This window comes from Pinus tabuliformis, chromosome 6 (genome assembly GCF_031772625.1).
Source record: "Pinus tabuliformis cultivar Carrire ecotype Pingquan chromosome 6, CPIR1, whole genome shotgun sequence".
Lineage (NCBI taxonomy): Eukaryota > Viridiplantae > Streptophyta > Pinopsida > Pinales > Pinaceae > Pinus > Pinus tabuliformis.
Genome location: NC_142292.1, coordinates 1,255,349,771 through 1,255,367,022, shown reverse-complemented (window position 1 = coordinate 1,255,367,022; position 17,252 = coordinate 1,255,349,771). Strand labels below are relative to the sequence as shown.

The 17,252-nt window shown below is 41.2% G+C and overlaps 1 protein-coding gene across 1 annotated transcript in view; it reads left to right on the top strand.

Moving 5' to 3' along the window:
• The window catches only part of LOC149263212 (glycerophosphodiester phosphodiesterase GDPD6-like), a 251,388-nt gene that overhangs the window by 101,082 nt on the left and 133,054 nt on the right, over positions 1-17,252 (top strand). Inside the window, exon 6 of the mRNA XM_089386941.1 lies at positions 16,115-16,224. Coding sequence (XP_089243067.1) covers positions 16,115-16,224 — 110 coding nt within the window. The remainder of the gene's footprint in view (positions 1-16,114; positions 16,225-17,252) is intronic.

Sequence of the window (17,252 nt, the reverse complement as noted above, 5' to 3'; positions counted from 1 at the left end):
ACAACTCTGATATGTGCTGCATCTGTGCTGCTGCAACTGCAGCATCAACAACTGAAAAGCATCCTCAATACTGAATCAATTGTGTCAGGAATAATGCATCTGTCACTCGAGTCTCTGGCTACTGCTAGTATCCGCACTGTCATTACAGCATCTGCACTGTTGCTGACTTTGCACTGTGCCATCTGCACTGCTGCCAACTCTGCACTGCACTACCTAGCATCTGACCGCTACTAGTCTCTGCATCTGTCACTCTGGCATTTGACTGCATCTACTGCCATTGATCCATCCTTCTACGAGAAATAATGTGGGCCCCTGTAGCAAGATATTGATTAAAGAGGTGGGCCTCCTTAAGAATCCTCCCTATCTGTAGCACTCTTGGGCTACAACACCAAATCTCCCCACCTCACCCTTGAAGGTATGTCAGAAAACATGGCGAAGTCTTCCTCGTGCCGGGAGGAAACCCTATCGATCTTTGTTGATGCTACCTGCTGATCTTGCTTCTCCTCCTTGTCCTTCTTTCTGAGAGGACACTGGGTACTATAGTGACCGAGCTCACCACACTTGAAGCACTTGACCTTTGACAGGTTCTTCTTCTTTTGTTGCCCCCCTATCCTTGACTGGGACCCTTTGATGCGAGGGCCACATTCCCCTCCTCCTTCACCTACTTCGATCCACTGTTGTTGCCATTGATGGAGTTCTTCACTAGGTCTCGTCTCAACTCCTGCTGCTGCAAATCAGCCCACATCCTGTCCCACCTTGGCAAGGTTTCTCTGCCCAAAATACTTTGGACGAATCCCTGCCACTCCTCAGAGACATTGTTGAATGCCAATCGCACTAGCTCTGTGGCTTGAGGCGCTGCCCCAACAACTAACAACTGATCCCGAATCTCCTGAATCCTGGTGATGAAGGGGTCTATGCATTCCCCTTTCTGCATCCTGTTGCATCTCATCTTTTCCTCCAAATACATCTTCCGCTCCTCAGAAGTGCCCTGGTATAGCGTGGAAAGTGTATCCCATATCACCTTGGCCATTCCTCGGTCCGCTTTGTGTGATACAATGTGATCTCGAACACTGTCAAGGATCAACCTCTTTGCCCTCACCATGTCCTTTTTATACTCCTTTAGCTGATCTGCATCCATGGGGATAGCTACCGCTGCATTTATGAATGGTTTCAGGCCATATTCATCTAGAAGGAAGGACATCCTTGCCTTCCAGATGACATAGTTGGAAGCACCATTCAACCTGTCCTGATTTCGAAGTCCAGTAATGGCCATCTCAAACAATGTCGAAAATCTCCTCTTCCCTTTTGCTCAGTTGTTGCTACGCTATTCACACTCCCTTTTGGAGTGAGAAACTCTGCTCACAACGACTGCTGATCTACAAGGGAAATCGAACTTCTTGAGACTAGAAGTTCTTTGAGAAAAATTTTCCCTTAGTGTGTGCTCTTCTTCCACCTAACGCTAGTTTTGCTCTAGCAAACTACTGTAAAACTACCGCGTCCAGCTAGAGATTTGCTCTACGAAAAATACTGGCTGCTCCCTCTGCCTTTGGAATCCCTCGATCTAGAGAGATCGAATTTTTCTGTCCCTCTCTCAAAAAAATTGATTCCCCTCAAGAGATTCGACCTTTTGGCCGAGGTGACTGTGCTACCTCTGGGGTTTCGACCTGTTGTCCCTCAATGAACAACAAAACTCCCTCTTGTTAGTTTTTGGTAGCATCGGAAGTGCTCCAGCCTTGAAAATTGGTGGAGAGGCTAAGGCACATGAGTTCTAAAGAATCCAGAAATAGTTTGGTGAAATTCCACCCAGATTGTATTTTATTAAAATAATTATTATTTTTAATGGGGTTCCTAAGTCTAGACTTAGGAAAATTAAAATATAAATGGATATTAATCAAAATAGGTGAGAATGATCTAGAAGGTGGATCAAGTCATGTTTTAATCTTAGCCGTTGATTAGAGACTTAATTTTGGTCGTTGAAGACTCAACAGGAAAAGTATAAAATGGAGGTTTGTGGTTCATTTGGAAATACACAGAGGGAGAAAATTGATCTAGAGTTCGATTTCTGGGGCTAGGAAGCTACGAAATTCGAACTAAGTGATCATTCTGTAGCAGAGTGGCAGTGAGAATCCGAAAGGACTTTCCGTGGAACGCTGACAGAGAGGCGGAGAGAGCTTGCAGAGGGGCAGCGCAGTAGTCGAGAGAGCTGACATAGAAAAGCTACCTGTCATTCAGAATCCAGAACTACCTGGAACAACTGAAACTGCCGCGAACTGTCGGAACAACCGGGAGAGCTGACGCAAAGGGCAGAGAAGGTGATGCAGGGCTGACACAGAGCCAGTGCAGAACGCAGAATCCAAAAATTGCCCAGAACTACTGGAATAGTTGGGAGAGTTGACTCACAAAGAAGGTGATGCAAGGCTAGCGCACAAATAGCCGGGGTTAGCCAGTCTTGTGCTGAATCAGCTGGAATTCTGCAAGGTGAAGTGAGGTAAAACTCACTCAGATTTTCCGCCAATGTTTTCTCTGCAAAAGATTGCTAGATGAGCATCCTAGATTTGTATTCAGATATTTCTCCTACATAATAATAAACCCTCAGAACTGCTGCATCGGTTTTCCTGCATTGGGTTTTTTCCGGGGACTGTTGTGTCTAAAAGTAAGTATGTCCTATGTATCTTGTTCTTTGCTCTGTTTTTTGTTTCATGAGATCAAATATTTAATTAGTGTAGGCTGCAGAAGTAATTTACTTAAGTATTCAGAAGAATAACTTGCAGAATGTAATTTAAAAATCAAGTAGGTGATGTAGATTCAAATTTGTTGCAGTAAGGGTTCCTTCAGAGTGTAGGAATTGTCACACCTCTTCCTTCGCTATTGAGCTCTCTAGCTGATCTTCTATGCTCTGATACCAATTTGGGATGTAACAACATCACTTGCTCTCACAGATGGTGGTGTAGACCCCCCAAATACTTGAGTACATTGTGAAAATCTGGAAATCCAAATCCTATTGCAGCAACTGGAAATAATTATCCTAATTGTTAAATTAATTTTAACAGTTTATTTACTATTTGCGACAACAAATACTGAATCAATCACACTGTGGAAGAAATAAACACTAGAAGAAATACTAGCACACACATAAAATAACACAATTATTTTTGGACCATTCGTCCCTGAAAAAACCCAACTCGGGAAAACTGGTGCACCAGCTGAGGGTTTTATTATTATGCAACATTGAAATAGTCAGAGTACAACTGAATGCCGAAAATGGCAATCCTACAGAGAAAAATTGGCAAGAAAAATCTAGTGAGGAATTTCCTCCACATACAAATCCGGGCTCTGACCTCAACTCAAATTGAGCCATCCAAACTGGCTCTACACAGTGACTGTGTTGTTGATTTGGGGTAGCAACGGGTGTGCCCTAGCCATGAAAATTGGTGGAGAGGCTAAAGCACATGAGGTCTCCAAGACCCAGAAATGGTTTCGACAGATTGTACCCGGTTTGGGAGATATTAAAATAATTAATATTTTTAATGGAGTTCCTAAGTCTAAACTTAGGAAAAATAAAATATTAATGGGTATTAATATAAAACTGGGTTAGAAGGTTCCAAAAGTCATGGATCAAGCCAAATCTAATCTTAGCTGTTGATTAGAGATTTAATCTCGGCCGTTGATGGACCAACGAGAAAAGTATAAGAGGAGGCTTAAGGATCAATTAGAGAACACACCAGAGTGATCAATCATTCATTTTGCTAGAGCGGGGTTGCTAAGCAAAGTTGAATCAGTGATCAACAATGAGGGGCAGTGAGTACTGGGTAGAGAGGCAGAGACAGTACTGAGAGACCAACGCAGAAGCAGGGAGAGCGAGAGCAACAACCATTTCAGGCCACGCAGAGCCCAACAAAGACATTGCAGAGGCCAGAGGGATTGTGTCATCCACGCAGAGGCTGCTGGAGTGATGCAGAGGGTCCCAGAGGCTGCGCAGTGCCTCAGAGGGCTGACGCAAAGGGTTCTGGGGTTGACGCAGGTTAGCAGGAGGCTGACGCAAAGGCCAGAAGGGCCAGCGCTGAGCTTCAGAGTCACCAAAGAGGGTTTCGTGGGATAGGTTTTCTGAATACCTGTTTCTAAATATAGAGGTATTGTTGCCGTGTATTTTTCTCTGTCGGGTGAGCTGGTTAGGCACCCAGTTGTACTCAAGGAAATACTGTATAATAATATACCCTTAGAATAGCTACATCGATTTTCTTGCATTGGGTTTTTCATCCAAAAATAACGATGTCACTTGTGTGCTTGTTTTCTTTTAGTTGTTGATCTGTAGATGTTGTGACTGTATTGTGTTTATTTTGGTATTTAAACGTATTAAATAACTTGTTCGAATTTAAACAAGTAGAAGAAATAAACCAACAGAATACAAATTAATTTTCTAATAGATAGACTTAGAAAATTCAACATGCGTCACCCTAACGCAGTTGCTCATGCACTTAGCGCTAAACATATTCTCCTCAAGCCGTCTGATCAGTTGCTATCTTGGAAAATGTCTCTCCTGGCCTCTGAAACCTTTGCCCAGCTTCTGGCACTGAATTATCCAGGAGGATCCTCAAAATGCTTAGACTTTTACAGTCTCAGATGCTCGCAAAACCAGAGGCAAGCCAAAGAGCTCGTCGCGCTTATTCCAACAACATATTCAGTTTTGAAAATGGCCTCCGTATGAGTGAGAACATGCGTTCTGAAGTTATTCTCAAACAGACAAAAAAATGGGCCTTGCAAGCCAAGTGGCAGTCTCTCAGTGTGACATGTGGCAGGTCCAAGTCAACATAGAGGTGGTCAAAGTCGACGCAGAGGCAGATGGGCAGAGTCGAGGTCGAACCCACGACCTCCGTTACATCACTACAAAACCTTGTCACTGGCCCACGACAGTGCTTTATTAAACCATAGCGCAAATGTTTTATATAAACAGTTGTTACTTGGTTATGTGGGGAAAGGGTTGGCGAAGCCGGCCAACTTGGCAGTCCCGCCAAACCCGTGGATTAATTAGCATCGCTACCAAACATCTATTGGAGCCCCACTAAAATCGACGCGGAGTTGTAACGATATGTATCACCGTTGGACTGCTACGTAATAGCTAGGGAGTAGGTAGCCACAGGGCGGATGTTTATATGTGACCACAGTCTCACGGTTAGCGGCACCGCCGTTACAACAAACATATCTATACATTGTGGCGTCAACAAAACTATATCTGCCCGGGGATTTTATAATGTTCAATTTTGGGTATTGTAATATGCCACAGGGTGGATTAATATACCACCGCTGGGCCTTCTCACTATATATAAAACATTGGTTATGATTTTTAAAATGAATTGCTATGTATTGCCCGGGAGGCCAACGGATTTGACCCCAGGACCTGCCCGAGGCCTTATAAAAGATATTAACAGTGCGCCCCTGCTAAGGGAGTGGTAATGTGAGTTTCAGAACTATATTTTATTTGTGCTTGTAAATGCCTTTTTGGGCATATCTTGGCCATCCTTGGGCCTTTTTGAGAACGGAAAATTGTGTTGGAGAGTGAGGCCGAGGCCTTCATTCTGACAGTAGCCATTGGTGCCTGCGTGCACAGTCCAGAATGGCTAAATTTTATGTAAAGAGACTTTTTGAGCATTCCTAATACAACGGACACCCACTTGGAAGCGGACCCAGAGATGTAGTCTAGGAGGGACAAACTCTGTCATCAAATATCTTGAGTTTGCTTCTTATTTTCTTTGCTGTTTATGCTTATGTTCAGATTTCAAGTTTATGTTTAAAGGCACTTAAAAAACCAATTTCTCTCATTCATTCACATAAAAGCAACCTTAGTTAATATTTGGTGAAATTGAGCAAATAGTCAATCCTGTGTTTTCGGATCACTGAAATCTGCTTCTCCCTAGCAATTTTGAAATTGCCTCTAGAGGTAACTGCACTGCTCTACGTCAGTCTCACTGTGACTCCTCTGCCTCTCTGCAGATGCACTCACCAGAACTGGAATCCTTCCTCCGGCTTCACTATCCCGACCCCTCTCTCACTGCTTTGATTTGTCTGGCTCTTTCTCCGACAACTGAATGCTGCTACTTAGGAAATTGATCTGCTCATGAAATTGAACTGCACAAGTGATTCCTCCAAGCCCCATAGACTTCTTCTTATAATCCTTTGTTGAGACTTCGTAATCGATGACTAGGATTAACTTGAAGTCGATCCGTGTGAGTTTCTAGAACATTCACACCATAAATTAATTAATTCTAATTAATTAGTCATATTCCCTAAGTTTAGACTTAGGAAATATTTAAAATTGTCTAATAATCTAATTAAGTCATTTCTAGGCAGACTTTTCAGAAACGATGTATGGGTTTTGGAGGTCTGACGCATTCTAGCCTCTTCACAAAATTTCAAGGCTAGAACCAGTGTTGTTAAAATCGCGATTTAATGAAAAAATCGCAATTTTTTCATCTTGCCGATCAAATCGCGATTTTTATACGAAAAAATCGCCTACTTTTTTTTTGCCGATTTTTACTGAAAAAATCGCGCTTTTTTCAAAAAATCGCGATTTTTTCGAAAAAAGCGCGATTTTTAACGAAAAAATCGTGGGGGCTCAGGACAGCATAGTTTTATAACTTTTTTTGGGTTTTTTCATGCAATGTTTTTTGAAAGAAACAAATAATTTTTGAGTGGGGTAGAGCTTAATGATCAAGTCTAGGCCTTAGTATGGATATGCTATTCATGGTAATGTTAAATTCTTAAAGTAAAAGTGACATTCTCCTTAATCTTCATTTTCATCCTTTTACTTAAATTTTTAACATTACCATGAAATGACTCAGGATGTTTGAGAGTGGTTCCAGCCTCATTGGATTTCATATGGAGAAAGTAGAATTTTAGATTTCATTTAAAATCCAGCAGACTTGTCAGTTTTTCAGGATTTCAGGATTGGGAGATTGTAATGTTTCCAGGTGACACCACCTGCCCGGGCTACCCCTGCCACCAGTAGAGGACGTGGTCTACCTCCTATAGCTCCTACTTCTAGTTCTTCAACGTCTAGAGCACATCAGACTCCACTGCCATTTCCACCTGCACGGGCACCAGCATCTACATCTAGAGGGAAAGGGAAAGCTGTGGCATTTTCTCGCAAGAGGGGCAGAGGAAATCAATAGGATTAGACTTTCATTTTATTGTATATGACATTATGACATGATGAGATACATTATCATATTTTTTGTTGATATTTTGAGGCTGAGTTGGGACTCAGGAGTCAGGACTTACTATTCAGGACATGATTCAATGTTATGTGTGATTTTAGCGCTAGAAATGATATTAAACATCTTATATGTTAGTTTTTTTATCATATTTATGTGTCAATGTATTTATTTTATGTTGTAGATGGTTTAGATATTAAAAAAATTGAAAAAAAATGAATATTTTTGTGCCAAACGCTTTTTTCCCGCTTTTTTCCGCTTTTGCCGATTTTTTCCGCTTTTTTCCCGGCGCCGATTAAATCCCGATCGCGCTTTTAACAACATTGGCTAGAACACATCCAATGCTAAAAAATCTAACATACATTTGGGTTCTTTGGGGAGATATCCCTCATTATGGCCATCTTTCTAAACTCTGGGTATACTCCTGCACACTTTGCCCCAGCTTTTGCCTGAAGTAGTGCCAACAGATCCACTGGTCATCTACATACCCAATAGGATAAAACTGTGACTTAATGAGGGTTTTGAAGTCCTCCCATTTAGTCATTGGAGGTTCTCCCTCCAACCTTAGGGTGTTCGTGTGGCTTTCCCACCAAGTTAGGGCATGGCCCTCTAATTTCAGCCGTGCAAATGCAATCTTCTATCCTTCCTCAATTTGATGGACACTGAAATACACTTCCAGTTGCTACAACCAATGATTTAGCTTCGGAGCATCGATCTCGCTGTGTTACAATTTGATATCGACCTTTGCTTCCATTTTAAACAGGGGCTATGATTGATTTACTATACTCAAACTGGGTTGATCTTTTCAGGGTTCTTTCTTCGATTGGTTCTCAGTTTCTTCCTGATCTCCTAATCCCCCTTCTAATTTGTCCTCTGCATTTGAACCACCATCTTTTCCAAATATCCCAAGCTTATTGCTCAGGGTTTCAATGAGGAGATTTACATTACAATTTATATCAATGACTTGTTCCAATTGCAAAATTTCTCCTTTGTAGGGTTGTGAGAGTTATTCACAGATTCATCGGCCATGATTAGGGTTTTACGACTTTTGGCCCAGCGGATCTAGATCCCCTACAAATATCCACAATACACACAAAGAAACCTGCTTTGATACCAATATGATCTATAAACTACCGTGGATATTCCACTGGATAGTTTGTCATAATAGTTCTAATAAACTTATATTTAAAATCTGAAAATTTTACACTATTACAATTTTATTAGATTTCTAGATTTGTAGATTTACGGTTAATAGTGCATGCGTGCGAATTTAAAAATTATGTAGAAAATAGAGAACAACGAAATAAAAACTTGCACACACATTTGACACAAGATATACTTTGGGAAACCCTTTTGGGAGAAAAACTCAGCAGGAAGGTGAGGCCACTTCGCTCTTTTTCTCTGAATGGAAATATGGTTTCGAGTACAAATAAGTATGGCTTGTGGCCTGTGGGCTACTACAGTGCATGAATCCTCTCTGTGTGCTCTACCTCATATCCCTCCTAGCTATTTTTGCTCAGCTATGGAACAAATGCACTCGAAAGAATGGAACCCCTTTTCCTCTTAGTGGCCCAGTTATAACATAGCCCGATAGCCTACTAGTGGTTACGTTTGACTACCTCAACCCTTAACCAAAGTTACAATATAGACTCTTTTAGAGTCTTCTACATCATAATCACATGACCCCTTTTTCATGAATAATGGGGGCTGACATGGTATCCTCTCAGGTTATAGTGGTGAAAATAGGGAGGTCAACGTCTGAGTGGCATAACTTTTGCATATAGAGTTCAATTGATGTGATTCTTGCACCGTTGGAAAGGTATTTGTGTGTAGAATAGGAAAACAAGGTTCTTTGTTAAAGTGATCAAGTTATACCCCCAAAAAACATCGTTTGATGCCTCAAAACACTCCTGGAAGGTTTCAGACCCCAATTTGCCAAATTGGGGTCTGCTAGTAAAAATAGTCCCGAGAGCTAAATTTTCCACTTTTCCCACTTTGAAAACATCAAGATGGATGACAAACAATATAATGATCCAATCTAGATCAAAGGGATAGATGGGACATGCTATCTCAATCATGGATTCTTAAGTAGTGCCCCTTCCTAAAGCAATAAGCCATTAGAGGCAGTCCCACTAGATTAGGATAGAAAATTAACCCCCCATTTAAGGTGAGAGAACAAGAATACTAGCAGGACCCTTTTTTGCTCCAAGTCAACCCATAATTCATGCCAAATGCCCAAATACAAACAAGAATATGTAATTGAATGCAAAATGAATAAAGTACCTTTTGATAAGAATCCCACCTTCCAACATGTGATCCTGACAAATGGGTGAGGGGACATATGAGTGATGCAAGTGGCGTAGATATGAATGGCACATCACATCGGCTACAAGGTGGCTCTTAGGGGATGTTGGTTGCTGACTAGATGAGATGAAGAGGAGAAAATTTCTCCTACAGGTTGTGAAAATTCCTAGTCCAAGGAGCCCCTACTGCAATTTCTGGTTTACTATCTCCTACTTGTTCTTTACATTAACAAGTTATTGAATTGCATAAATATCGAAGTAAACACAAATGCAACCTTCACAGATATACAGATCATGCACTGAAGTAAACATAAACAATAACACAAGGGACACCATTATTTTTGGAGAATCGTCCTCGGAAAAACCCAATTCGGAAAACCGGTGCAACATATAGAGGGTTTTATTATTAAGCAAATTTCTGAATACAACTAGGGTGCTAGAAATGGTTCATCCTAAAGAGAATATCCTTAGCAGTAGTACCTCTCTCTCGGAGACAGATATTTTGGAAAATTAACAACCGAATGATCAGCCCCACAGTGACTTTGACTGTTCCTTGTGCTGGACAGCGAAAGCTGCTCCAAGCAGTGCTTTGGAACTGTGTCACCCTCTCCCGGCTCAGGTTCTGTTGATCAGCTCCCAGCCTGCCCCACAGAATCTCCCAGCGTTGCCTCTGAAGCCCTCTGCGTCCTCTGCATCAGCCTCTACGGCTTTTGTGTCAGCCTCTACGACTCTCTGCATCCTCTGCACTAGCTCCTCAGGCCTCTGCGTCAACCCTTCTTGGGCCTGTGCTGCCTCTCGACACTTCACTGCCTCTCTTCTATGTATTCTTTAGCCTTGGATTGAAATCCCTTGCTGAGTTGCCCTTCACTATAACTGATCTCTAACTCGATTTCCTCAACAAACCCAACCCCAGAAAATAGAATTCTTGATCTCTCTTCGGTATATCTCCGACTGACCCTCAAGCCTCCTCTTATACTTTTCCTGTTGACGATTCAACGACCGAGATTAAGTCCCTAATCAATGGCTAAGATTAGATCTGGCTTGATCCTCGCCTCTTAGAACTTTCTCACCCATTTTATATTAATACACTTTGATATTTTAATTTTCCTAAGTTTAGACTTCGGGACTCATTAAAAATATCAATTATTTTAATATCTCTTCATCCAGGTGGAATTTCTCCAAACGATTTCTGGGTCTTGAATATCTCATGTGCCTTAGCCTCTCCACCAAATTTCATGGCTAGAGCACATATGATGCTACCAAAAATCAACACTCCCTCTTAGCGAGGAATGTGCTCTAGCAATGCTTCACCATAGAAGCATCACACTGATCTTCCGCATCGGTCCTCTGTGCTGATGCTTGGCCTACTGCCTACATCCACTGCACTGCTGCTTCCTTTACTGCTACCCATGACACTGCCACTGCCACTGCTACATCTGTATTGCAACTCCCTCTCAACATGCTGCATCATGCTGCCCATAGCACTGCCACTGCTAACTGCTGCACTGCAACTCAGTTACCGAGAAGTAAGTAACTGACTTCACCCAAACATTGACATCCCAGTCAGTCTAGAAGCCTCGTGATGCTGAAGCTACCTCAGCTGCTATCCTGTGCTCCCTCTGCTGCCATTGCGCTGCTGTAAACCTCTATGTCGCTCGCACTGCTGCAACCTCCACTGTGCTGCTATAGACTTCTGCACTCTAGCACTGCGTTGCCACTCCATCAGATCTTTCTCCACCCAACACCTGTCATCATGCTACTGTTGTTAAGGGCTCCTGTAGCCGGATGTGATCCAAGAGTTTGGGCACCTCAAGGATCCTGCCCTCATTTTGTAGTCCTCTCGACTACAACTCTATGTCTCCCCACCTCTTCTCTAGAGGCGCATGAGCACTCATGGCACAATCATCATTAGTCTCGACATCCTTCTCTGCCTTTGCTGGAGCAGCCTTTGAGTCAGAAGCTTCTCCTTTGCCTTTCTTCCTAGGGCACTGAGAGGCATAATGTCCCAACTCCCCACAGTTGAAGCAGTTGACTTGGAGATGTCCTTCTTCTTCCTCTTCTGAACCCCTTGCTGTCCCACAGATGCTAGAGCCGCATCCTCTTCCTCCTCTTTCTTGATTCGAGCCCCCTTGCTGCTCTTGGTCAATCTCCTGAGCTCTTCTTATCGAAGAGCTGCCCATATCTCCTCCCAACTAGGGAGAGTTGCTCTACCCAAAATGCTTTGAACAAATGTCTCCCACTCCTCGGAGACTGCATTCAGGGCAGTCTTGACTACTGACCATGAACTCTAGATTTGGTGTAGACCCCACGGAAGTAAGTTGGTCCCAAATTCCTTGTAACCTAAGAAGAACATGATCTATCTCCTCTCCTTTCTGCATCTGATATAACCTTAACTGATTTTCCAACAACATCTTTCGCTGCACGGAAGAGGCCTGGTGTAAGGTGGTCAGGGTCTGCCACATATCACTTGTTGTGTTCTTGTTAGCAATATGTGGTATGACATGATCCTTGATCCTATCTAAGATCATGCATTTTGCCTTCCCCTGGGCTTCCTCATACTTCTCATTCGCATAAGGGTCAACTGGGAGAGCTGCGGTTCTCAAGGCATAGTCCTTGATGCGATGTTTATCCAGGATTGGGAGGATCCTAGTCTTCCAGATGACAAATTTGGAAGTCCCATCCAATCTGTCATGATCGCTCAAGCCATTCACTGCCATCTCTGCTCCTCTTTTCTAGACCCCTCTGAGTCCTGATTTCCCTCTCGGAAATCCTCGGCCAACTGTCGAATCACTCCTCTCCAATCCTGCTTTGTTGCTGCAACCCGGATCTAGATTTCTTGGCTAGAAATCTATTGAGGTAGTGCTTACCTCTACCTTGGTTCAGTCTCCTTAGACACTGTTCTGCGCTGACAGAAATAATGTCCCACCAGTGCCTCAAATCAAAATTTTCACATCTTCCTTATCCTCGACAACTCGAAGAATCTGAGCCCTTCTGGCTCTGCGCAATCATAGTGAGAACTGGATCAACTCCTCCTGGCCACTGCGTCAATGCTCCCTGGCTGAGAAAGATGACTTGGCATTGCGTAGGCTTGATATGTCCCTCCTCTGCCTCTACGCTGGCCTGGACTGTTGATGCAGCTACTGTGTGGGCTCCTCCTAGCTACTGCGTCTCCCTCCCCTGGCTCAGAATGCTGACGCAGGCATTGCATGAGCCTCTGCGTCACTTTCCCTGCACTGCGTCACCCTTCCTTCTATGTCTCTGGCTTTGGAACAACGCTGTCTCTCGAGACAACTACTTCTCTATTGCAAATTCTCATATTTTTTGGTTGGTACCTTCAATCTCCTATGATCTGCAATCACTCTAATACCATGTGAAAATTCCTAGTCCAAGGTACCCCCACTGCAATTTTTGGTTTACTATCTCCTACTCGTTCTTTACATTAACAAGTTATTTAATTGCATAAATATCGAAGTAAACATAAATGTAGCCTTCACAGATATACAGATCATGCACTGAAGTAAATAGAAACAATAGCACAAGGGACACCATTATTTTTGGACAATCGTCCCCGGAAAAACCCAATTCGGGAAAACCGGTGCAACATATGGAGGGTTTTATTATTAAACAAATTTTTGAATATAACTAGGGTGCTAGAAATGGCTCACCCTTCAGAGAATAGCCTTGGGAATAGTACCTCTCCCGGAGACAGATATTCCGGCAAATCAGCAACCAGATGATCAACCCTACAGTGGCTTTCACTGTTCCTTGTGTTGGATAGCAAAAGCTACTCCAAGCACTACTCTGGAATTGCTTCACCCTCTCTGGAACTGCGTGACCCTCTCCCGGCTCAGGATCTATTGATCAACTCCCAGTCTTCCCCACAGAATCTCCTAGCGCTGCCTTTGAAGTCCTTTGCGTCAGCGTCTACGACTTCTGCGTCAGCCTCTACGGCCCTCTGCGTCCTCTGTGCTGGCTCCTCAGGCCTCTGCGTCAGCCCTTCTTGGGCCTGTGCTGTCTCTCCTGACACTTCACTGCCTCTCTGCTATGTATTCTTTAGCCTTGGATCGAAATCCCTTGCTGAACTGCCCCTCACTGCAACTGATCTCTAACTTGATTTCCTCAGTAAACCCAGCCACAGAAAATCGAATTCTTGATCTCTCTTCGGTGTATCTCCAACTGACCCTCGAGCCTCCTCTTATACTTTTCCTGTTGAGGATTCAATGATCGAGATTAAGTCCCTAATCAATGACTAAGATTAGATTTGGCTTGATTCTCGTCTCTTAGAACTTTCTCCCCCATTTTATATTAATACACATTAATATTTTTATTTTCCTAAGTTTAAACTTAGGGACTCATTAAAAATATTAATTATTTTAATATCTCTTCATCCGTGTGGAATTTCTCCAAACAATTTATGGGTCTTGGAGATCTCATGTGCCTTAGCCTCTCCACCAAATTTCATGGCTAGAGCACATCCGATGCTATTAAAAATCAACACGGGTCTCCCACTTTTGATGGGTAACAAATTCAATTTGCAAGCAATTTTTGGTCCTTCAGAATTTGGATTCAATAGTATATGTCTTGGCCTAGCTTTGCAAGGATATGTTTCTCGGCCTCAGGAAATGAATTTGTCCCCCAGCAATATAGTTTGCACTAGGGTTTTGATCTGCAAGAAATCACTACAAAACTCGCCCCCACAACACAAATTTGGCCCTAACTTTGTATTTCAAATTCTAGATAGGGTTTCAAGATCCCATGAAACAAAATAACATCGACCCTTCAAATAAACCTGATTGACATAAGTAATTCGACTTCCCAGTGGAAAATCGATACTGCCACAAACACTCATAAATCCAACAATTAAGCATTGACGAGAGATTGAAATTACCCTTTAAAACCCTCAGGCTGGCAAGATGCACAACTCGGGTACCGCTGTAGATAATTTGGCCTCTTTTCGGAAATTCTTTAGCTCGATCCGTAGCTGCAAATCCTTTGGCAAATTTTGTTGGCTCCAATTCGACCTCTTCAAAATTTAAGATTTGGCTGGAACAACTTGACCTTCTTAGCTTGTCCTCTACAACTCTAAAACAATTCAGCCATCCTTGGTGTCCACAATTCGGCCTCCTTGAAAATATGTGTACTGTTGTAACTAGCCCCTTCTTTCAGACTCTGATTTTCGAGCCTTCTTCTCTGATGAGTGCTAATAAAGAACTTGAAGTGGTTCTCCCTTTTGACTAGCTAAGGTAGATGTTTCACCACCGAAACTAATCACCACCAACTAGGGTGGATAGTTTCACCACCAAAACTGGGATCTCCACAAGGGTTTCCCCTCACACAATAAGCTACTAGAGCTCCCAAAACAATTATCAAAATCGATAACCAATGAATGATCAAGGATTAAACTTTGATCTACTTTCATAACATTTTCCTCCTTGACCAGATCAATACATCAATAAAATATATATATATATATATATATATATATATATATATATATATATATATATATATATATATATTTGACCATATCAACACATTGGTTAAATAATAAAATAATATAAAATAATTTATCTTTAATTATTCACTTTCACTTTATAATTTTGCTTTTCTTCTTAAGTGATAGTGAACAATTAAATTGACATCCCTCTTTGGAAAGGGACATTACATCGGCAAAAATTGTGGAGTGTGTTTTCTGAAGAAGTGTCTTCAAAAATTTCTGGAAAATTTATTTAAATAAATAAAGGGAATATTACAATATAGAAATAGGAAAGTTTTTGTGTTTTATTAGTTTTTTTGTTAGCATTCTTGCATCTCCAGAACATTAAGTTAGATCTTTTGTCGATTGTTATGATTCTGCTGGGTCATTGACCCATCAACATTAAAAAAATGATATTGGTTTTATAGTAATGGACATCGAAGATTAGAGGGCTATAAATTGTGTCTTGTAAAATGGGGGATACCTGAATTAGGCACAAAATTTGCATATCATATAGCTGGAGATCACAGAAATAGAGGACTTTCAGTGATGCCTTGAACAAAACTAGTTATATTTTCTATTTCAAGGAGACAACAAAATCATGAAACTGATTTGAGATTGCTTTACTGGAATTATTAGCAAGGACATGCTTAAAGTATCAGGCATAATAACTAGCCATTATGAAAAGCAACTGCATTTGCATTACAAAGTGAGATTAGATGGATATTTCTGCACAACCAAGGAAGACCTAGGCAAGTGTGTAGAATTTACATAGAAGGGTTCTCAATTTTATACCACCTGCTTGTTCTCAATTCACAGCCGTTTTGTTTTGTTATAAAGAAACCATTCGAGTACCTGGAACATATGATGACATTAACTGTACTGAATCTCTTAGAGTAGGATCATATGGACATTCTGAAGGAAGAGGGCTACATCTGTGCCTGCTTTCTTTTTGTTGGAACAGTGGAATATAATATGCTTATTTTATTTATTTTTGTTTTGAAAGGTTGGGATTAACTAAACTTTGAAAATGGAATATTTATCAATTGGCATGATAATGCTTACTAATATACATCAAATTCTTGTTAATGTAAGCTATATCAGTTAATTTTGACTGTGGCATGCAGGGAAGTTTTCCATCATTACCTTCAGAGAGTATATTGACATTGCCTTGGATGCCCCTCGAGTTGTTGGAATCTACCCTGAAATAAAAAATCCAGTGTTTATCAACCAACATGTGAGCGGCTATTTCTATGTTGACAGTATTATTATCCAGCTTTAGCATTAGTTGATATATTTTCTCTCTATGGATTAGCTCAAGTTATTTTCCATCTATGTAGTTAGTCTAAAATGAAGGGGATGCTCATTGTGTATGCTAGTTATGGTAGAAAACCAAGAATATTGTCATCTAGTTCTATTTAAATTTTACAGTCTTAATTGGCATCACAGCAATCATTTTATGTGGTTGTTGTGTTACGTAAACATGTAGAATTTCTCATATCACAAGTAGTGATCCTATTTATTTCTATTTTCAAAAGAGTCCACTTGCACATTACACATACATTCTGATGGCATGGTAAGTGGTTAAGTGTAAAGACACTCAGACATGAACTCATTATGTAGTCTTTTCCTCCTCTCTGTTTTGTGCACGCATCATGAATGACGCGCTTAATGTTCCATATCCATTTCTAATGCTCGAATAAATTACTACAAATGAAGATTATAAGACTTAGCCAGCTTGTAGCTAACTTTTATTTTTTGAAGCAAATTCTTATATTTCATTAATGCATAGGAGAAAATGTATCATAGATTGTTACATTGTTGGTGATGACAGAAACATGCACATTGCCCCTCCCTATTTGTAAGCAGGGAAAGCATGCCTGCTTTGGCCCCGACTTCAAGCAAGTTAATGTCTTTTCTTAAAGTCTCTATCCCAGATGCAAACTGAAATACTAAGTCAAATTTTAACCAACAGCTTTCCACAAAAGAAGGGGCGCAGTTTCTCATTTAAACATAGCCCTACAAGATCTTTTCAGTATGACGGCAGAGCAATTAAATCCTCACTTAATTTTCTCAATGAGATATAAGAAATAATATATATTTGATGTAAATAAGAATAAATGAAGAAGATGACGATTTCACAATAGAGGGGCTTCGTATAAATATTCCTAAGTGGGTACCTTTTCATTAAAAGTCATTTCACTTCATTAATCTATGACTTTTTGTTATTTTTATTATTTATCGATTATTTTTATTGTAATTTTA